Genomic DNA, 23,568 nt, shown 5'->3' on the forward strand with positions numbered 1-23,568 from the left:
TATACAAACTCAATCAATTGTCAACCAGAAAATGTTCAGATTTACCTACAGCCCCCCTCACTCCCTCCTCCTCCCCCTTGCCCCCCCGCCCCTTGCCCTGCCTCACCACCTCTGCACTTTGAGCTGTTCCACCTTTCTGGACCAAACCAATGTATGTGATTGATGTCTCATGCCTCTCTGAACTGTATAAAACCAAGTGCACCCTGACAACTTTGGGCACATATTCTGAAGACCTCCTGAGGGCTGTGTCATGGGCCATGGTCACTCATATTTGGCTCAGAATAAATCTCTTCAAATATTCTACCGAGTTTGACTCTTTTCGTAGACACCTCCAAGACCAACCAACAGTGAGACTGAGTGAGAGTGAAATACAATTGCAATAGTGTTCTGATGGGTTAAGCAAGCTGTCACAGAAGAAGGCGATGCTAATGCCAGGATGTGGTCTCAGCTCAATTAAGGAATATTCAGAGCAGACCACAGAATTTCTCCTTGAGTCTCCCACTGTCTATGTTTCCTTAGTTTAGCAGATTAGCAATCTGACCAAAAAGCAAGACCAAAGGTTTGATCTTCAAGGGGACTGATTAGCTCCTCCCAGTACCCGATGCAGCCATATACCAACCCCAGAGTCACTCTGCACACAACACATGCTGTCAGTCAGGGCCTGGGGAAGGGACAAGAGGGAAGAGCTTATGAAAAATCCTGTTGCCATGATTCAAAAGCAATTCAAAGCAAGCACTGCCTCACATCCCCTCTATATATCAAAGAGAACACATTTTAAAAATCATCCAGGTATTGGTATAAGGTAGAGGAGAGTACAAGCAGAGAATAGCGTTGAAGAAGTGAGATGTAGCTTTAATTCAAGAAAAGTAGTTCACCAAAATGCAGTGGTAATACTCTAGCATTCTTGGAGAATGGTCAAGGCAGGGTTATAGCTCTAAGTATTAATTGACATATTTTCTGTTTATTTTTCTTCTCCTTTGCTTGCTCACTGAAATGCTGAAGAAATTCTTTTCTTACTCAACCCACAACTAAACAGAGACACAGCTTCAAAGAAACTATGGGCCAAAGTGCAAGAGGGAATATCTGGATGCTGCCTGAAGGACCAGGTTTTCAGGTCCCAGAGGTTAGCCAAGACTGGAGCTGGGAAAAGGTAGTGGGGGGACGTCGGGGGGTGAGGGGGAAGCAGCACCTCCAACCCTGTGGTCTAGCCAGCTTTGTCACATGTAGGCATCCTGAATGGTGAGGAATTTACACACCTTGAGTAGGGCAGGAAACCCTGCCCCCATTGAAGAATTGAGAGCGTCCCCGGAGGCTTCCCAGACCCCTATACAATTGTCAATGTTATATTTGCATTTTACTGTTTTCAAGGAGCTCTTTAAACCCATCCTCTTGATTAAATTGGTCTTCAAACATAAGGGGCTTTATTAAGTGGAAAGGTAGAGTCTTTTGCTGAACTGAAGTGTGTGTCGTGAAAGATTATATTAAAATAATACCCACTTGATATTCCTACTCTCTCTATATACAGTATTTGCAACAATTTAAGCTGCGTTTTCACTCTAGGGATCAATGACATTAGTGGCAATGTTGGCTGAAGTTGGCTATTCCATTAGCAGCAACTGTCTATTACACAAATAATATCAAGAGGAAGTTTGGGTCAGCAATTTCTGGAACAAATTTTTTGTCTTCTCTAATCAGAGAATGGAATATCTCAGAGGAAAAATACTCTTAGGTTTAAACTTTAATAATTATAAAATATTTCAAAACTGGAAGAAGACAGTTTTTCAAAAGATTAGCAGGCAATTTTTATTTATGGTGGGTTTCACAGAATCAAATCAGTGGTTCTCAACCTCAGCTATACTTCAGCATCCCTCAGGGAGCCTCAAAACAAGTACTCATATCTAGGTGGCTCTGGGTCAGGCTCAGGTGATTCCAGTGTGCATCCAACTTTAAGAATGGTGGTCTTTAAAAAGGACTTTTTGTCTGCTTCAGTTTGCATAGTAAAAATAAAGCATGTAGTTCTGTTTTTATAAGTTTGTGGTAGTGGTGTGTTCAAGTTAGGGAAGAACAGTGAGGGTAAGTAGGTCTCAGTTATAAAAGATGCTCTGGTATAGGTTATAATGGCAAACTGATTTAAATTACTTAGGAAATCTATGTATGACAATAAAAAATTTGGTTTATAAAACCACAATATTATGACTGCAACCTATTATGCATTCCAACATAACTTAATAAGAATCTGCTAGATGACAGAACAGATCCGTTCTGGGGGTTATAGTAGCAAAGAAGGAAGACGCTGTCTGTGTTCCCACAGAGCTCATATTCTAGCAGAACAGTAACTCTGCAACGAGTATCTTCATCACAACATTAACACAATGCTAGGCATGGTGGGGCTTTCAAAAGAAGCACAAAAAGTAAAAGTAAAAATCGAGAAAGGGATTGTTCTTATTCCTAAAGAGTGACCAGGTTAGATGAGAAGATGACACTACTCACTTGAATCATCGTGAACTTACATGAGTGTTGTACACAGCATTCCTTAAATCCCTTAAGTGCCAAACTTGGGGGGTATACAGATTAACACAAAAAAGTGTAAATAGGGCAAAAATAAATAAATCCAGAGTACTCACAGAAGCTTGTAAAAAGGGTAGGGCCTGAATTTGTCTTGGAAGATGGGTTAGGAGTAGATAGGAAAGGAGGTGAAAGAGCCATCAGGGTGGGGAAATGGCTGCCGTGAGCCATCTAAGTGAGTTAGAATGAAAATGTTATCAGTAGGGACAGAGGAGAGAGTGTCCAATTGGAAAGGAGGCTGTGAACTCAGAAATGGTACATATTGAGGATAGATAGAGACAGTGGATGTAAAATTATACAAAGCCTGAAAAATATAGGTAGTGCAATGATCCAAAAAGCTGGCAGCTGAGCTTCACAGCAGAGAGGGAAAAAAAGGAGGGAGAGAGAGAGAGAGAGAGAGAAACAGAGAGAGAGAGAGAGAGACAGAGAAAGAGATCTTATATGGCTCAGAAAACTGAAAACTGGGCAATAGTATACAGAGTATAGAGAAATCTTTGGAATCTATAGGTGCTCACCTTCTGAGCCTAATTGCAGATTAAATACTGATCATGCTCTTGAAACATTTGAACTCAGTGGTAAACTGAATTTAACTGAAGCTATAACTGGGCTGAGTTTAATTAAAGCCCAGACATAGTTAAAGCACGCATTAGATTGACTCAGCCCTCTACCTTAGCAAACCCATGGATGAAATGAGGTGCTTTTTAGGAGGAAGGAATTACCGACTTCAGTCTATTCAAATCTTTCAACATAAAACATCTGGCATACAATAACAAATCACAAAACTTGCAAAGAAGTAAGACAATATGACCAAAAATTAAGAGAAACTAAATTTATCATAGGCAAATCCACAATAATATAGATGTTAGGATATGTAGATAAGGACTTTATCTGTGATATATTTGTTAAATTATCTAGTGAGATAATGGACAACATGCATGAAAAAAATTAGTTAAATTCAGCAGAGAAATGGAAACTATAAGAAATAACCAAATCGAAATTCTAGAATTGGAAAATACAGTATCAGACAGGAAGGATTTATATAGTGGCCATTATAAAGGATTGAAAATAGCACATGGAAGGACCAGTGAGTTTAAAGATAGATTACTACAAATTATCAAAACTAAAGCACAAAGTGAAAAAAAAGAATAAAAAATCTTAAGCTGAGGCTATAAGACCTAGCTGCAGGATAGTATCATGTAGTGTAATATACATGTAATTGAATTCCCAGAAAGACAGGGAAGTGAGATAGGGGTAGAGGAAATATGAGAATCAATAATGACCAAGTATCTTAAAAGCTGGTAGTGTAAAAACACATACTCAGGAAACAACAGTAACAACTGACTTCTCATCAAAAGCAATGGAAACCGTAAGACAATAGAATAATATCTTTGAAGTGCTGAAAAAAAAAATTCTCAGAATTCTACTAAGCAGAGCTATCCTTTGTGGATGGAGGCAACTAAAGACATTTTCAAAATGACACAAAGCTGAGAGAATTTATCTTCAGCAGACCTGCACTATAAAAAGTGCTGAACGGGTTTCTTCAGGCAGAAGGGAAATTATATCAGATGTATACAAGTTTATCCTGGATTGCAGGAAGAAATGAAGAGGACCTGAAATAAAATGGAGAAGAGGTCTTAGATATAGTGTGTGTATGGAGAGGGAAAAGGAGGAGTACGCAGGGGAGGGGAAGAAGAAGGAAGGGAAGGGAGGGGAGAGGGGAGGGGGAGAGGACAAAATGACACAGGACACAGCAGGACACAGCAGTGACATAAAATGGAGAAGACACAGGCAAAGAGGGGAGAAAAATGGAGAAGGAAAAGAGTAGGACGAACACTAGGACAGTTTTATCCTAGGAACCAAAATACGTGAATATGCCAAATGCTGCTGGAAGGTTCCAGCAAGTTTGGAAGAGAGACATACCTAATGCACTAAGAAGCACAAAGGCTCTTGGGGGCCCCAATAAAAATTTTTATTAAGAAAAAAATCTGGGCTGGGCACAGTGGCTCACACCTGTAATCCCAGCACTTTGGGAGGTTGAGGTAGGCAGATGGCTTAAGGTTGGGAGTTCAAGAACAGTCTGGCCAGCATGGCAACACCTTGTCTCTACTATGAATATGAAAATTAGCCAGGCATGGTGGCCCAGATACCCAAGTGGCTGAGGCATGAGAATCGTTTGAATCCCGGAGGCTGAGGTTGCAGTGAGCTGAGATTGCATTACTGTACTCCTGAGTGACAGAGCTTAAGTGATAGAGTGAGACCCTGTCTCAAAAAATTTTTTCTAAAAAAAGAAAAAAAATGGAGGCAGCAGAGTTCATTTTGTGTCATTCACATCAGGAAACACTGACTAGTCTGTAATTGGAGTACCTTGCAAAGGTAAGCGTGGCAGCAGTGATGTGGGAGGGGGGAGTGCAGACTGGGTAAGAAGGGACGGAGGGCAGGAACCCCCATAGGGTGCTATGCGTGTGTCCTAGGCTTGCCATGCTATGGGCTGAAACTGAAAAGTAAAATACAGTGGGGCAGTAAAGAGAACTCAAGAAACTCCTTGGCAAAGTATCAATAAGAGACAATACTTGGTTTACTCACTTGGGATAAAGAAAAGGAAGAAAAGAAGACAATAAAAGTTTCTGTTCATTTCTATCACTGGGACAAGAAGGCGAAGTACAAAGTGGGGTTTGTGTTCGGATCTGAGGAAGAAAGGAGATGGTGACTTGAAAATTAAACTTGCTGAGTTTCTGACATTTGAAGAGGAATAAGGTCACTCACATAGACACTGGGGGTATTAGTCTGTGGAGTTAATAGTCAATTAAAATGTAATACCACCAGCTTCTATTCCATCACTACAACTTTCCTTTCTGACCAATAAATTAGACCAATAAATTGAGACTGTTCAAGTCTCAAGGTGAGGACCACAGGGATTTGTATCTTTTGATCTGTCTTGAGCTTTGAATAACCTCTAGTGTTAATGTTGCAATATTAGTGAGTTTTAATTAAAAGTAACACGCTGCACATTAACACATATGTGCATCAGCCCAGGCTATACTGCCTCCAGTTCAGTTGCCTCTATCAAATGAAAAGAAAGATACACTTTGGAAGTGAAGGCTATTACATGCTTAGGAAATAAACCACCTATGCTTCAAATCCATTCATTTTACCTGACATTGCTTAAATACATTATAATACAAGAAATTGAATAGGAAAATTTTGTTTTAAGTTAAAAAAAACCAAGTTTCCCAAATGGACACTACATTGTTATGAACTTTCTGGTTATGAGAGAAACAATGTCTGAATTTCAGCTAATTTTCTTGAATGAACTTTCAGGACATTTTCATGAGGAGCTGTTGGGAATTGCTTGATTCTCTCTCTCAATGTCCCTTTGACTGGAGTCTGGCAGGATGAACAACATGAGCTTTTTTCTTCTTCAGGCAGTCGGTTTGGGAGCAGAATCTGTGCCTACTGCTTGTGCCAGGTCACAGACCAGCATCCCTCATCCGGCCTCAGGCTGCCCAGACATTGGCGGGGCTGCATCTCCAGGCTTCTGTCTCCTTCCTGGTTTCCTGGTGTATGCCCGAGGGGCTTGCGGTGCCCTTCCTGCTAGACTGGTGTCCCCTCCCTGCTGTCTGCCTCCTTCTCTTCTGCCTTATGTGCCCCCCAGGGCAGCACCACTGGCCCATCTGATTGATGGCACCAGCCTGAAGCCTTCCTTTTAGCTGAAACCCAATTACAGCCGTCCTTGTCTGCTCCGTAATTTTTTGAGATCCAGTATAATAAATATAATCAAACATCAGCCAGGATGGGTTAAAGAGAATTCATCTTTAAACTTTTAAACTCTTTTCTAATCCATTACTTTTTAGTATTCAAGAGTAAAAATAATAATTTCTTTCCACCTGATTGAGACTTTGTTTTCAACAAGGAGAGAAGATAGCCGTCCACACATAGAAGGGAATTCAATGTAAAAACATTATCCTGTGAAAGTCTCTTTTCTATTTTTATATTCTCAAGATTTGGTTGTGGTATTTGAGGAGAGCCATTTCATTTCTCATGCATCCTGTTCTCTAAAGCTTTTCTTCGGAAACTGTTTGGCCAGGCATAAAATGAATACCTAAACAGTCCAGATAAAGTTCGGTCAGCTCTCCCCCTCTTGCTCTCTTTCTTTGAGATCTCTAAGCCTTTGGGCAGAAGTCCTGAATTTGAATCAACTGGAAATGTTTCAATTTTGCCTTTTTTTCCCACATGGAGTATATCTAAGGGACAAATCATTAATTCTTATTTAATAAAATAATTATTGGCTCTTCAATTTATTTACAAATTCTCTTTTAAGGAATTCTTATCTTCCAGACCCAGCTGCCAAAATTCTCCAACAGGTGTCCCAAGTTAATTAACAAAGAACCCATGGCTTCACTGAAAAGGGAGGCAGCCTTCATGAAATTAGGTTCTGGGGTTTAGGAGATGGGAGCTGCAACAGGCACCTAATCTGAAGATACAACGTTCGAGCCAAGGTACAGAGCTTGCCTTCTGCCTAAAATGTGGCTTGTGAAATCAAGTTATTAAAACAGTCCAGCAGAGAGAGCTCCAACAAATTACCTTGCCTAAGAAATCGGTTTCTTTTTAAAATACTAATTGAAATTGCAAGTGTTCTAATTAAAACGGCATCTGTCTGGGTCTGAAGAAACATGTTTCAAAAAGCAGAGATGTGTCTCTAAAATTTCCTCATATCTACTTAATAAAGTGAACTTACATATTTCCAGTACTAAAAACAGCATGTTGCCTTCCTGGGTTGCACTGGCATTTCCACAGCCTTGTATCTTTCCCTGGATGGAGGTGGGATTCGTCCAGGCTCAAGAACGCAAGTAAAGAAGATGCCTATGGTGATCAGTGACCCTCAAGAGTCTGTTCCCCTGAATGGAGCGCCCATATCCCAGAGCATTTTGTCACGTGCCAGCCATTAGCATGAGATGCAAAATAATAAAACACACGGGTAACTATTTTAAGTCATAGGAGTCTAAATGTTTCTTAGAGCCCTCTGTTTTTCAGTTTTGTCAGCAGACAATGGGGGTGCAATGCGATACTCTGAGCACGGAGAGAATACTGACTTGGGTGCATTTCAATCCTAGATGGCGGAATTTAGACCGACTTTGAGGAATGATGTCCTGAGTATCATTTGTAACCATTTGTCATGGAAGTGGAGACATGGCTGTCGGGATCTGTTCATTCCCCAGCTCATGCTCTGGTCATCGAGGGTTTGGTTAACAAGGTATCTCAAAGCTTCGATGAAGAGCAGTGTTTCCAGGTTTAGAATTCCCAGGTTCCGTTGCGAGATGAGTAAATAAAAGAAAATCTTTATAAAGCTTTATATGTAACATTCAGGACAGTATTGATATAAGGAAGATTTTCCCTGTTCTCCCCACCCCTCACTCCAGTTCTCCAAAGGAAAAAACATTTCTCACTAAGTGAAGACCTGGCATGGAGGAAGGAGTATTGTAATTCTATGGGTATCACCATTTTCTTTATTCTGTCTTTATTTTCACTCAAAGACAGACCATTTTTATGTTGTCCTTTAAATATCACCAGGAATCTTTGTCCGGAAACAGTCTTTACAATGTGCAGATCAAATCTTTTATTTGAATATTTAAAACATTTTGGCAAGTAAAGGAAGCTTGAAAGGATGGCCCTAATTCCCCCTGCCTACTCCTGACCTCCTTAACCCCCAGAATGAACGAAAAGGATGAGCTAAAGACCTATGTGGGGAAAGGAATAGCAATGATTTTTACTACTTAAAAAATAATAAATTCCCAGGCAAGAAACTACCCTTATTTTGTTCCTCATTTCATTCCCGTGGGAAATCATGAGTTGTGTACTGCTCGCTACACAGGGGGGCGCTGTGTAGCTCCCTTCCTTTCCATCTTGCCTGTGTTTGGGAAGCAGCAGATTCCCCCTAGGAAATGGTCCCATCCTGACTCCAGAAAAAGTCAGATCCTGTCTTGTGCTCCTTTTGAGGTTGGAATGGGGAGAGAGGGCATTGCCTGGACAGAAGCTCAGCTAGTTGGTAAAGTGAAAAGAAAGCCCAATGTGAAAAGTGGATTACAGAATAGGAACATATGGGGGCGTGAGTCAAAGGAAGATTCTTACACATCCTCCCCAATGTGGTGAAGCAGCCATCCCAATGGGAGCAGAATGTAGGGAAACAGTCCTGCAAAGCACAGAAGGATGAGGCCAAAGGATGATGGCAAACTGGGAAAGGGCCAGGCTCACGACACAGAGGATAGGTCCTTCTCTTCAGCCTCAGGAGGGTGCTGGGAGGATGCTCGCAGCATCCCAGCCCTGGCTCGCCTGCTGGAAACTGTGGCAAGCCGCCACCACCAGGGCAGCCAGGGGAAGGGCTCTGCGAGCTCTGCCAGTACCCGCAGGGATGCAGTGGCCCCGCCAACACAAAGCTTTGGCAGTGATTGAATTGCACACAGAAAGCATTACTATTTCCTTCCCAATCTCAAGCCTCTTCCACAGTGGCAGCAGAATGAGTTTGATTAGAGTCTGGATTTGAGAGAGCATCTAAGCTGTATTTCTTTCCTCTGTTCCCTGGACACCGTAGAAAGAGACAGACACAGACATCCCCCTACCCCTTCCTCTATTTGGATTCCCCAGACCTCCTCCAGATCTGCTCTTTGAATAAATACACTGTGTTATTTATCCACCAGTTAATTCATTCATCAACTACATACTGAGCGCTTGTTATGAGCATAGCAAAGTGCTAGACACTCTCAGACATAAAAATAAATACATCACCTGATGCCTGCTTATTGTTTCCTTTGGGGAAGACATGCATACACAAAAAAACATAAGACACAATGTGAGGATAAATTTCACACAATGGAAATCCAAAATAAGTGAGAAGGTTTCTTATCAAATAGTTGCTGCCTGCTTCATCTCTGGGTGCAGGGAGCAGCCTTTATCAGGAAAGGCCACTGCAAGGTGGGCTTTGAATGGTGACGGCAGGTAGTAAATGCAGGCTCATGTATGCTTTAAGTGTTTGGTTTCTTTGAGTTTGTTTGTTGGCAGAGAGGATGGGATTTGCCTAAAATAAATGTCTGCCATCTACATCAGGAACTGTCCACGTGCTGAAATGGGTGGCATTTTGCTAAACTTTTTGTTGAAGCAATACAATATTGTTTGCTCTTTTCACTGAAGCTAATTTTATTACCATTCCTTTTTTAAACCTTCCATACTCAGAAGGATAATTAACATTTTTTGAAGGTTGCAAAGAAATGTATGGATGTGCATTAACCTCGGCTACTATTCCATGCCAGTAGGAAGAACACAAAGATCTATCTATAGCATACTTATCGCTGGTTCCCAGAGACAGACACGTAACTGTGGAAATAGCCCAAATAGAAAGCCAAGGGAGAGGAAAAGCGTGTTACATTCTGCTAGTGCTACTGTATGATTCTCATTAGACCTCATGGAATAGCGTGATTATTGTTCAATAGCCTATTTAGAGTTTCCCTGATAATGGAGTCTAAGAAAGATGAACGATTCCTTAGTTGCGACTGTGGTAGCCTGTCTCCCCCAACCTCTAACTAAAAGAATGATCTAAGAAGAATTCTATCTTAAACTGAAAATCCAGAACCAATGATGGAAAAGAACTGGATTCTTTCTGAAATCCTGAATGTCTGCATGCATCTAGTAAATTTATGGAGAAAACAAACTGCCTGTTTAATTCTTGGCTTTTTTAATAGAAAACCCCTTTTTTTAAAGTTAATGTTTTATTTAATTTCCTTAATGTTTTGCTGACTTGGAGGTCATTTTAAGATGATGACCAGGCAGGAAATATTTGCTTCAGTCATTTTTTTTCCAGCAAATATTTATTAAGTCCCTACTATGGATTGGACATTGTTCTAGGCACATGAGATATGCCAGCAAAGAAATAAGAGAACTCTCTGCTCTTAACAGGCTTACCTTACAGTGGGGAAAGATGGAAAAAAAAACAAGATGAATAAGTAATACATTAGATATTAGAAGGTAATTGGGGCTGTGGAGAAAATTAAGCAGGGAAAGGAGCTGAGGGTAAGATTTTAAGTATGGGTGGCCAGAAAAGCTTCTCTGGGAAAGACATGAGTGAAGTGAGGACTGAGCTGCATGAACGCCAAGAGAAAGAGACTCCAGGCAAAGGAAGCAGCAAGTTTAAATTCCCTGAGGCAGGATCTCAGAGCATGTAATACAGGAATCACAGTCAACCAGTGACCGCAGAAAATTTACTGATTTTAAGAGGACTAGGTGGGGTTGGAGAGGTCATAGGGAGCTTCCACACCTGCCCTGCAAAGACTTGATTTTACACTGAGATGAGGAGGGTTTGGTGTGGAGGAGTAACATGCTCTGACTAAGGTTTCAACAGGATGACTCTGGTTGCCACTGCAATAGGAGACCATCTAAGGTGAAGGAAGCATAGGGAGACTAGGTAAGGGGGGGCACAGGAATAAGCCACGTGAGAGATGATGGGAGTTTTGGACCAGAGAGAAAGTAATGAAGATGAAGAGAAGTGTTGGAGTCTGGGAAAACTCAGAAGGACAACCAGATTTGTTGACAGATTAGGTATGAGGTGGATTGCATGAGTCAAAGAGGGTGTCAAGGTGTCTGTCCTGGGCCCCTGCAAGAATAACTGGTCATTTTCTGGGGGAAGACTGTGGAAGGGTCAGGTCTGGGAGAGACCTTGGTTGTGGACATGCTATATTTAAGACACTCATAAGACATCCAGTGGAGAGGATGAGCAGACAGACATTGGACACAGGATCTGAGATTCATGCTGGAGATACCTGTTTGGAGTAACCAGAATACAGATGATCTTCAATGTCATGAAACCATATGATGTCACCCTAGCCTTCTGTGAGAGGTGACAGACAGGAGAGGAGAGGAGGTCCAAGATTAACCTTTCATTGTTCTTCATTCAAAGTCACTGCAGCTTTCTTCTGTGTATGAAGTTCTGTATACCATCTTCCTACAAAAACCACTTGGGTACAGTATTTAAGGTAAAATAGTCAGCAAAAGTCACATTTACTCTGTCTTAAATACAATTCAACGTTGTTCTTGTTAAATTCTGCCCTTCTCAGTGAGGAAAAAAAAGGATTGATTTCATAAACCTGTGACTTAGATATTTTCCCTTCTACTTTTAAATGACTGGCTTCGTTTCCTGTCTGGTGACATTTGATAGTAAAGGTTTAGTTGAACACAGGCAGTATAGTGGTCTAAATGTTCCTGTCTCTGAGAGAAGACTAGATAACTGGCGTTTGAGAAAGAAGAGATGCCTAGGAGCTGGCAAACCAATCAACAGTTCACTATTTTGTTATATTGTAATCCACCAAAAGAAGAAAACACACACAAACACACAATACCTAGTAGTTAGTATCCAGGCAGTAGACTGATTAGCTATTGATTTTTTTCTCCATTTTTTTGAGAAGGGATAGGATTTTATTGGGAATCCCAGCGCTGTCCTGTCTGAAACAACTGTGCAATGAAAAAAAAAAAAGTATATGGGAAGAGTACCTTGACCTTTGGAGCTAACGACCTACTTTAGATATACCAAATCTACAAAATTCACAGATAACACTTACATTCAACGCAAACTAAGTGTAAATAGCAAGTTGCAAGCTTATTTCCTGCTGTATAATGTATTACAAGTATGGTGAATCTCTTAGACACCGATTTGCAGTCTGGCCTTGCAGTGAATAAATAAATGGCTGAAGACCTGCAAATATTATGGTTATTCTTGGAGGATATGATGGCTATTGTGAAATGGCAGGAGAAAAAGTGGCTGCTTCCCAGGTCATAAAAGGCTTAATATACCACTCTCTGTAATTTGCATAGGGGAAAAACAACTATGTAACTATAGAAACATTTTGTCTGCAACTTGGAGCCACACTTGGTCTTCCACTTGTCCCAGGAACAGAATCGTGAGCTCTCTGTCTATTGTCACCTAATTTCTCCCAGTTCCCAAGATCACCTGCACCCTTGCCACGGGGGTTGGTGCAGCTCTCTTCTGCTGAGCCTCTGGATGCTGCCTACTGACACCTGTTCCCTGTATTCAGGCTGCCAGATTTCATGCTGTCATTGGACTAGTGACCCTACATAAATCATATCCTTAATACCAGATGCCTACCAGCCAGAACAATGGCCTGTGGGGACTGTGTCATCCTCTGAGAGGTTTCAGTAGATTCATCTTTCTCCAGGAGATCAATCAGCCTTGGCCTTAGCACCTTCCCACCTACAGAGGAAGGCATCAGAATACCTCTCTGATCTTGGTTCCTACCACTCACCCTGCCAGGTACACAAGGCCCCTTGAAGGCCTGGAGCCCACTGGCCTGCTCCCAGTTCCCTCTCCAGGGGCTGTGTGCAAAGACTGCCCCTTTAACTTGGACTCTTTTCCCCCCAAATACCTGCATGGCTTCCTGTCTCACCTCCTTTGAGTCTCTAGTGTTACTTTCCCAACCACCCCTATCTTCACCTCCCGTTGAAAATCACAACCCTAAACTGGATATCCACATATGGAAGAATGAAACTAGACTTTTACATACAAAAATCAACTAAAAATGGATTCAAGACTTAAACATAAGACCTAAACTATAAAAATTCTAGGAGAAAACATAGGGGAAAACTATATGACACTGGGTCTGGGCAATAGTGTTTTTGTATTTGACTCCAAAAGCTCATGCAACAAAATAAAAGATAGACAAATGGGATTACATCAAACTAAAAAGCTTCTGCACAGAAAAAAAAAATAATGGAATGAAGAGACAACCTACAGATTGGGAGAAAATATTATTAGTAACCAAAAATATAATTATGGGTTGATATCGAACATATATAAAGAATTCAAACAATTCAACAGCAAGAAAACAAATAACCCGATTAAAACATGGGCAAAGGATATGAATAGACATTACTCAAAAGAAGAAATACAAATGGCTACCAGATGTATGAAGAAAGGTTCAATATCACTAAGCAATGCAAATTCAAACCACAATAAGCGATCACCTCACACCTATCAGAACGGTTATTATGAAAAAGATAAAAGATAGCGAGTGTTGGTGAGGATGAAGAGAAAGAGAAACCCTTGTACGTTATTAGCGGGAATGTAAATTAGTATAGCTATTACTGCACTGATTAGGAAAACTGTATATAGGTTCTACAAAAAGCTAAATATAGAATTACTGTGTGATCCAGTAATCCCACTTCTGGGTATATATCCAGAGGATCTGGTATCAGTATGTCACAGAACCATTTATAGCTCTCATGTTCTTTGCAGCATTATTCACAATAGTTTATGTATAGAAGCAACCTAAGTGTCCATCAACGGATAAATGAATAAACAAAATATGGTATATACACAAGGGAATACTACTCAGCCATAGAAAGGAAGGGAATCCTGTCCCTTACAACAACATGGATGAACCTGGAGGACATTATGCTAAGTGAAATGAGCCACTTACATACGTACACATACCACATGATCTCACTTAAATGTAGAATCTAAAACAAAGGAATTAATAGAAGCATAGGCCGGGTGCCAATGGCTCATGCTTGTAATTCTAGCAATTTGGGAGGCCGAGGTGGGTGGATTACCTGAGGTCAGGAGTTCCAGACCATCCTGGCCAACATGGTGAGACCCAACCTCTACCAAAAAATAGACAAATTAGTTGGGCATGGTGGCACGTGCCTATAATCCCAGCTACTCAAGAGGCTGAGGCAGGAGAATTGTTTGAACTTGGGAGGCGGAGGTTACAGTAAGTCAAGATTATGCCACTGCACTCCAGCCTGGGCAACACAGTGAGACCCCGTCACACACACACACACGCACACACATACACACACACACACACAAATGCTTTGTAGAAGCAGAGGGTAGAATGGTGGTTTTGAGAGACTAAAGGTAAGAGGAATGGGGAGATGTTGGTGGAAGAGTGCGAAGTTTCACTTAAGAAGAATATGTTTAAATACGAGATTATTATGCAACAAGGTGACTAGAGTTAATGTATTTTATATTTCGAAATTGTTAAGAGTAAATTTTCAAATGTTCTCACCAAAGAAAAGATAATTATTTCAGGAGATGAATATGTTAACCAGCTTGATTTAATTAGTTCGCATTGTATGCATTCAGGTTGAGGATCCCTTATCCGAAATGCTTAGAACCAGAAGTGTTTTCGGATTTCTGATGTTTTCAGATTTGGGAATATTTGCAGAATACACACCAGTTAAGAATACTGGTTGAACATCCCTGATCTAAAAATTCAAAATTGGAAATGTTCATTGGAGCAAATTGTTGGCACTCAAAAAAATTATGGATTCTGCAACATTTCAGATTTTAGACTTCTGGATTAGGGACCCTCAGCCAGTATATCATAGTATCACTTTGTGGCCCATGAATGTCTATGATTATAACTTAACTAGTTTACCATTAAAGAAACACAATCCTTATGCTAAGTGAAAAAAGTCAGACACAAAGGTCATATGTTCTATGATTCCATTTATACCAAATACCCAGAATAGGAAAATCCATAGACAGAGAGAAGACTGATGGTTGCCAGGGGCTAGAGAAGGGGGATGGAGAGTGATTGCTAATGGGTACAGGGTTTGCCTTTGGGGTGATGAAAATGTTTTGAAACTTGATACAGGTGGTGATTGTACAACATTACGAATATACTAAATGCCACTAAAATGGTAGACTTTAAAGTGGTCAATATGTTATGTGAATATCATGTCAATTAAAAATAAATTTGCAATCTCACTCATTACCCTTTACTCAGCTCCATTGTGTGATTCATTTGTTTAGTTTGCTTCTTGAACATCTCCTTCTCTTGAATGTAAACTCCACAAGGGCAGGCAGGGCTTCCTGTCTGTTTTGCTTATTGATTTAATGTCTGGGCCTAGAATAGGCCTGGAACAAAGCAGGCCATGAGTTTTGTTGAATAGACAGGTGAATGTATTACTCTTTTGTGCCTTGTTAATAAAAGATCCTCTGTATTTCTTGAATACCAAATTAAAGAGAGATTAATTTCTTAAACGAATAGGATTAAAGGGCTAGTATGGTCTCATCCAAAATAAATTTAAAATAGAGAGGGGAAGAAAAGTAATCCTATCAGAATTCCTCGGTTCACTGCATGGGAAACAAACAAACAGCCTGGTAGAGGTTCAGAGGATTGAGAAAACGGTATCAAGGGCTGAGCACTGAGGTCCTTTTTAATTTGCAAGGATTAGAAATGTCAACAAGCATCGTATTTTCCTCTAAATTCTAGAAGATGAATCAGTGCAGCGGATTTAAACTAGAAGGACAGCAGAAAAAAATGAGGCTGCTAATAAATGCACGGCTTCTGTATAAGCACAGGCTGTGCATATGGGTTCAACCACACCTACCCCGAGAGAAAATATTTTCACTTAACACCTGCGACACTGTGAATCAGGGAGAACATACCGATGAGCTCCTTATTTCTGACGTCCAAGGCCATGTTCCGCAGCGCCGTGGCCACCGCGCACACCACGCGGTCATTGTCTATTCGGAGCAGCTCCACGAGGATGGGCAGGCCTTTCTCTTTTCGGACAGCGGCTCGGATATATACTGACCACTGCAAAAACAGGGAAGACGAAGGGCGTTAGAGACAGGGAGAAAACCCTACAGGCAAATAGTACATTTGCGTTTTCAGACGGATGCTTACAGGAGCCAAAAAGGTTGAATTACCAAGACCTATTGTAGAATGGGTTGAATCTGTTAGACATGCATTTAAACTTTTTAACTGTATTTTTTGCCTTCAACTTGGGGACAAAGATTTCAGGGTTAATCAGTGAACCACACTAGGTTTCTTTTGTGACACTGTTTTCAGTACTTGAAGTTGAAAGCCATTTGTGTGATGTGTATACTTGATGCTTCAAGATACAGAGGTTTGGGACAAGCGGATGTGGCCAGTGACATTCAGAGAAATAAAACAAGAACCCCGAAAAAGTAGAAAATGAGAATGGGTTGTGTGGGAGTGATTTCTAAAGACAGCTTTGAATTTGGAGATGGGGCACACAGGTGAGTTGCTGAACGTGCTGTCAATAAGTCGTTTGCTGAACAATAAAGAGCCCACCAGTCAGAAATAGGCCAGGCTGGATAAATGTAAGTATGACATTGAAAAGCAAGAGTGCGCATGGTAAAATGTTTTTTAAAAAACATTAAGGTCAAACTGTATAATGTTAAGGGCCATAATTCAATGTCTTCTTTATAAAGTAGGACATGAAATTTGTTTTGGGTTGGTGGTCGTCAGCCTTAATGGAACACAGGTAATGCTTCATATTAAAATGTCCTTGCAATATCTAGATGATAAAGCATTCCGATTCACTTAACAGAATGCAGGCCCAGATTTTCAGACATTTGTATGAATGATGTATACTCTTCTACAGTGTCCTGGAGAAGAGAGTACAATATAAAAATTCACAAATGTAAGGGTTTTACCTGTTGCAATTTCATTTTGATTTGAGAAAATTACATTCACGCAATGAGGTTGTGGATTCTGTGGTAGGGTCCTCCTGGGGACCAGTCCTTTCCCACCCAGTCCTCCCACCAGGCCCCCTCCGCCCCCCTTCCCCCATGGGGGCAGGCACCCCAGAGCTGGCTCTCACCTGTGGCAGGCAGGGAGCCCCCTCTGGCAGTGAACGTAGGGCATATGCCATGCCTGCCACATCCTCAGCCCAGCCCTGCATGAAATATGAGATCAAAAAAACAACTTCATCCTGTCCTACATTAGAAGTCACATTCACATAGTTTCTTATCACCATCAACTCACACTGTATGCTTTTCTCGCACCCCTACTTTGTGCCTCAAGCTCTAGGAAGCCTTGAGAGGTTAGGGGAGCAGGTAAAACTCACTAAAGCATCTCTTGGCTGTGTTGATCTATTTGACAGCTCCACTCTTAGAGAGCAAAGAAGTGGAAGGTCAGGAAGTGTCAGACATGACAAAACATTGAGGTTTGCAAACTGCTTCTTGGGATGTGGGAATCTGGAACTGACATCCCTTCCCAGGGAGGAAGCCCTTTCTCCTGGTACAATGCCAATTTCCATCGATGCATTCAACCAGCATGCTGAAACACGACTTCCTCTGGACACATCTGCCTCCCCCTGAAATGAGCCAAGAATACGTGGACTTCTTGTGCCCTGCTGAGTCTCCAGTCCCCCAGCTTGGAAAAGCCTGGAAATCTGAGTTTATGCAGCCCACTTAATCCTGGGATCTTCCCTAAAACTAAGGAGAGAAGCTAGAAAAAGGAAGAGAATGCAAATCAGGGAGTGGGGTCAACATTGACATATTGCAAAAGGAACATCAACGACAACATCGGGGAGATATTCTGGACCTTCTGGGAGATGGCAAGGGTATTCCTGGCAACTTAGGCAGGCTGATGCATGTGCCCTCAGCCTGGTAGGGAAGAGATGAACTGAGGAAGGTGAGTTCATCTCTTCCCCAGCACCACTTCTTTGCAGGCCCCATGCGACTGGCTTGTATATTTGAGATCTCTTCTAATTCTTGAAACTCCAGGGAGGTCAGCATTTTTATTTTATACACGGGGAAATTTAGGCACAAAGATATTCAATAACCTGCAGAGTCACCTGCACTCGACTCTGGGTCCTGTTACTCCATATCTGTCTTTTTTTATGCTGCTGACATTATACCCCCTCTACCATCATCTCATCCCCTCTCCTGTAATCCTTCATGCTTAGTCTCCCAGACACGACCTAGCCTTTTCCTCCATCCTTCCAGACACAGACGGAGGAGAACCTGGCCATATCTGAAATGAGCCAAGAATACGTGGACATAACTTTGTCCTTCTTAGAAGTCCAGCTACTAGCCATACCCCCCAGTGTTGGATGAAAAGGTGATTTGGTATTTGGAGAACAATGGGAATCCTTCAGCTTTACTGGAAATTGATTTGAGAGCAATAACAACAAAAAGAGGCTACTTAGGACCAAAAATGTGTATGAGATATAGAAACACATTTTTGAGACTAGAAATTGGTGAACAGTGGTGTGTTTTCCCTAAGAGAGAAAGGATAACCAGACAATAGATTTGATATTTTTATTATTGAGGCATAGAAAATAGCTTTCATTTTGAAAGGTTAGTTATGTGTATGTTTGTGTGTATATAGATTTCCAATATTGTCACAGCAAATGAGACCAATTTGCCCAGATTTAGTAGGTCCAATACAAGAAGTCATGTCTAATTGGAATTTCTCACTTGTGTCAGGAAAGGATCCCTTCTCCTTGCAGGTGATGGGACAAAGCTTTTGCACTCTTCTTCCTGGGGAGAGGCTCAGGCCACTATTTGACCCAAAGAAGTGTTGTCAGCATGGGACAGAGAAGAAGCAGCAAGCATGTATTGTCTAAGGCTAGAGGGCACAGATCCAGGTAAAAGATGGAATATATTTGAAAGATAATTAGAATAGAGAGAAAATAATTTGCCCTCTCCCTAGTCAATGCAGAGCCTCCATGCTGGGGAAATAAAGGATGCAGTTTGGAGAGGAAGCAAGAGATGTGGCAGCACTGTGGCGGCTGCAACCTGATCCCTGGAGTCCTCCTGGACAAGCCCCCTCCATGGATAAGGGAACTGAGTATGACATCCCCCTCAAGATGTGAGAATGGAAAGTCCACAGCTCGGCTGCCCTTCTTGGAGGACAGCAGTGGCTGAGCAAGACTCAGCAAAGTGTCCTGTACCGTCCCAGGATGGGGGCCACAGGGTAGGAACAGTGACATGGCTTGCTGGGCCGGGAAGGGCTGGGAGGATTCATGTAGCCCCAGGGTGGCAAGGGGTAGCCGCTGAGGGTGGTCTTGAATGGGCGGGGTGTGTAGGTTAGCTGAGGAGGAGAAATGAAGAACTCAGGGCTGCAGAGGGGTTACTTGGCCATGAGGGAGGAGACACATCAGTGGAGCACATGGTGGGAGCAGACAGTGCCTCTCTGGATTAAGGACAGGAGGTGGTTGCATCTCAGGGGAGCTCAAAATGGATGGAGGCAGGTGTGGGCCAAGAGAGGACCCTGGACCAGAGATGGTCCAATCACCAATCACCACATCCTGGAGAAGAGGCCGCATAGAACAGAGTCGATTCCACACTGAGAAAATGGACACCGCACCCTCATCCTCTGTGCAGGACTATACTGGTAGGACCCCCAAGTTTAGCATCAACTGCAGGGGCAGGAGAGGATGAAGGTGAGGAACATAAACGTGGCCACGCTTGAAGCCTGACAGGACTGGGAAACAGCTGAATTTGACTGGGTTTGCCTAGAAATGTTGAGATTCACATTTCTTTCCTTTCTATTTTTTGGCATCAGGCAAATGAGGGCTCAGAGATGAACCTGAAGTGAATTAACAAAGATACTTGCATACAAGTTTGTGTCCCATGAAATTCCTAGTTGTATGTATTGAGAATTTGGTAACAAAGAGAAGTCAATAACTTTTAACCCTTTAAGGCCAGGCTGCTTCATTCTAATGTGGATTTCCAGGGACTTGACTTTTACAAATCCCAGCCCAGCTATAAATACAACTGATGGCCATAATTTTTCCAAAGAGTTCTTCTTTGCTGAAACTGAGGTGATTCTGTGAAGGCTGATTTGTTCCTGAAGGGAGATTAATACTATAATTTAACTTTTCCTCATTGAAATCCGAATAATTTGCTAAATTACAATGACAGTGTTTTCCTGTAAGTACTAAATATTCTCTTCTGAGGCTGAACCCATTATAGTGCTAAAATTCTGAATTTGTTGATTAATTCTCTATATTCTAAAAGTACTCTTGTGTTAGAAGTATAGTCTGCAATTAAATGACTGTCAGTTACATGATCATTTGTCCATTAACTTTCTTTATCAAATTAGCCATTTCCTCACTTTTTCTTTTAACAAGGTAAAGTCAAATTTTAAAACCAAACTCTTCCAGTGAAAAATACAGACAATGAATTTGGTACAAATGGCATGTAATTCCTAAATTTGTTTCTGAATTTATTTATGATACCAGGGTGTCTCATTCCCATGACAAGAGGGTAGGAAACACCTCCTGCACTGAAAAGTTTATTTAATTAGTCTTATTTTTACCAGTAGTTTACTATAAAAACAATGTACAACATATTAGGAAATGACATGGCTTTTGCTGTATGCCCCAGATTATTCTCTCTAGAATGGATTATTATTTGAATTATCAGATTCTCCCAGCTGGAAAAGAACTGTGCTTGGTTCCTGCTCTAGGATTCATGAAATAATGGGGTGGTATTAGCACAAGGTCCTTCGAACGATGGGGTTACTCTGCAATGGACACAGAAGTCAGGTGTTGGCTCTTCACATCCAGAGTTACATTACAGATTTACATATCTTTGTTTTCAAAATTCCAAAATCTATTTTGAAAACTGGTATCTCTAGTCAAGATGACTAGTGAAGAATTCCAATCTGTTAGTAAAGAAATAAATCAATTTAATAAATACAAATTTTAGTTAAGGCAATGGCAACTATTGCATGTTTACTGTTTTTTGCTGTTGTTTCTTTGTCTGAATTTTAAAAATGTAAGTCAAGTTAGGGCAAAGACTGAATTTTAGCATGTGTTAATGCAATGCTCAAAATATTAATGTACAGGCAAGATAATTTCCTGGTGGGGGGGAAGCATTTAGATGTGCTTTTGTAGTAAGAACAAACAAAGAAGGTCAAGCTCGAGTAAAAGTGACCCAGAGGAAGCATTCACTGAAGAGACTGGAAGAAGCATACTCATTCCGCAATTCTCAAGCTATCTCAAGGACCAGTAATTTTCAATTAAAAAATTTCTTTAAAAAAGGCAACTTTCTGAACATGAAAAGGTTTTTTTGTTTGTTTTCACTGTGAATGTAATCAAACATTAGAGATGTCATCCTTGTGTGCAACTGGCATCTAGAAATGCCTTCTGGGGAACTAAATACAACCCTGTTAAATGATAGACAGTGCATGGTATGAGACTCAGGCTGCCTCAGATCTTATTCAGAGGCCCCTGTGTGTTCCTTAGTAACAGTGATGCATGAATACACCATTGAGAAGGGGGAACTGCCCACAGTGGAGGTCCAAAATGAAACTGCTCACACTGCTACCCTCTAAACAAGAGTGGTGGTTGAGAGGTACAGGCTCTGAGCCACTGCATTCACAGACATGGAAGATTTGGTGATTGTTTATCCAATTTAGGAAAATAAAATTAATTCAGTTGTTTCTTGTTCTAAGTCAATAGGCACTAAGACAGAAAGCTTTTCCTCTACATAGCTTTTTTTTTTTTCTCTTTAAACATAATGTCTCACGGGTGAAGTGATCTGGACTTCATGTTTTTCTTTTGGAACCAGAAAACATGCCATTTTTGGAATATTAAGCAATTTCTTTCTTTTGGTTATGAGGAGGGAGAAATCTGAAATTTATCTTTAGGGCACAGTTTGGAGGGGCCCTGTTGATAAGCCCTTTCAGTCTTGCAACTGTAAGGCAAAGTTTTTGCTGAAGTCTTAGGTAGTAAGTTAACTACAGTGCAATTATTTTTTTTACTAAGACAGTGTGTTTTATTTTCTAATAGTATAGTATAAATCAAATATATTAGCAAATTATTTAGGCGACAGAATTTTATTTTTCTTGGATCTGGATTTAGATGACCTTACTGCAAATTATTATTGATTGTTGGTAGGGGATGAATTTATGATGACATTTGTGTACTAGAGGCTAGGAGCTGAGCCCAGCCTATGAGAAGGGACATAGAGCTGCGATCTTGACTTTCATAAGAGAACATATGTTGTTATGAACTTGTGTTTTTGCTGCTTTTTTTTTTGCTTCCTGCTGGTGGATAGTGATGACAACAGCAGTCTTCTAAGTCACAAATTGAAGATGGCAGAACAGCTATCAGCATGGGTGAATTAATTCGTGGAGGGGAACTTCTGCCTTAACCTGCTCTTAACTGTGACATCAGGAGAAAATAACTTACCTTGCTTGGGCATTTGCATATTTGGGGGTCTCTTTGTTACAGCAGTTAGCACTCTCCTAAATAATACTATGCTAGTGTACTAAAATAAACTCTCAATCATGGAATCCCAGCCCTAAGGCCCTAAGGCTTTAACAAGCAATGCTGGAAGCGTACTTCCTCACCTCCGCCACGTCGTTGAAAAAATAACCTCATGGATGGCCCTGTGCCAGCATGTACTCCTATAGCTGCATCTGTAATGGATTTTGTAGATGCTTTGTTTACATGTTTATCATATTGTAAGGGAAGAGACCAAGTCATCTTCATCCATTTATCTCAATTGTCTTGTCTTTTTTGGTCCACAGTTGGAGATTTTAAAATGTTTAATTGATGAAAAAAGATGTCGGGTTGATTTACAGCATCAAGTCTGATGATTTCACAACAGCATTCTGCACGGAGGGGAACTATGCAAAAACGATCAGAGCCACTGAAATTACTAAGGAGGCCAAAAAATTCGAACCACTTCCACAAAACTACTGCTAGGGTTTAAAATGGTCACACAGCTGGGCACAGTGGCTCACGCCTGTAATTCTAGCACTTTCGGAGGCCAAGGTGGGTGGATCACTTGAGGCCAGGAGCTGGAGACCAGCCTGGCCAACATGGTAAAACCCCATCTTTACTAAAAATACAAAAATCAGCTGGGCATGGTTGCAGGCTCCTGTAATACCAGCTCCTTGGGAGGCTGAGGCAGGAGAATCCCTTGAACCAGGGAGGCAGAAAGTTGCAGTGAGCCAAGATCCCACCACTGCACACAAGCCTGGGTGACAGAACAAACCCCTGTCTCTAAATAAATAAATAAATAAATAAAATGGTTATATGCCCTTTTGGGAGTGTGTTCTAAAGTCAGAAAAATCCCTTCATTCTGGGGCCCCTGGTGTGGTGCTAGAACCTGTGACTCAGGGCTTATGAATACTTGTTTGTCTCCAGGACTGAAGCACAGAATATCGAGGTGGCATGTCTTGAGCCACCATAGCGCTAATCATGCTATGTCAATTCATCTGT

The 23,568-nt window shown here is 41.2% G+C and overlaps 1 protein-coding gene across 5 annotated transcripts in view; it reads right to left on the bottom strand.

Moving 5' to 3' along the window:
- CTNND2 (catenin delta 2) overlaps positions 1 to 23,568 on the bottom strand; it is a 942,602-nt gene that overhangs the window by 94,314 nt on the left and 824,720 nt on the right. For 4 of the 5 annotated variants that reach the window (XM_031666706.1, XM_031666707.1, XM_031666710.1 and 1 more), the window contains 2 exons: positions 17,203 to 17,277; positions 16,019 to 16,169 (listed from right to left, as the gene is read on the bottom strand). In XM_031666706.1, coding sequence (XP_031522566.1) covers positions 16,019 to 16,169; positions 17,203 to 17,277 — 226 coding nt within the window. The remainder of the gene's footprint in view (positions 1 to 16,018; positions 16,170 to 17,202; positions 17,278 to 23,568) is intronic. The other variant, XM_031666708.1, reaches the window with a different exon arrangement.

The sequence above is a fragment of the Papio anubis genome, chromosome 5, assembly GCF_008728515.1.
Source record: "Papio anubis isolate 15944 chromosome 5, Panubis1.0, whole genome shotgun sequence".
Lineage (NCBI taxonomy): Eukaryota > Metazoa > Chordata > Mammalia > Primates > Cercopithecidae > Papio > Papio anubis.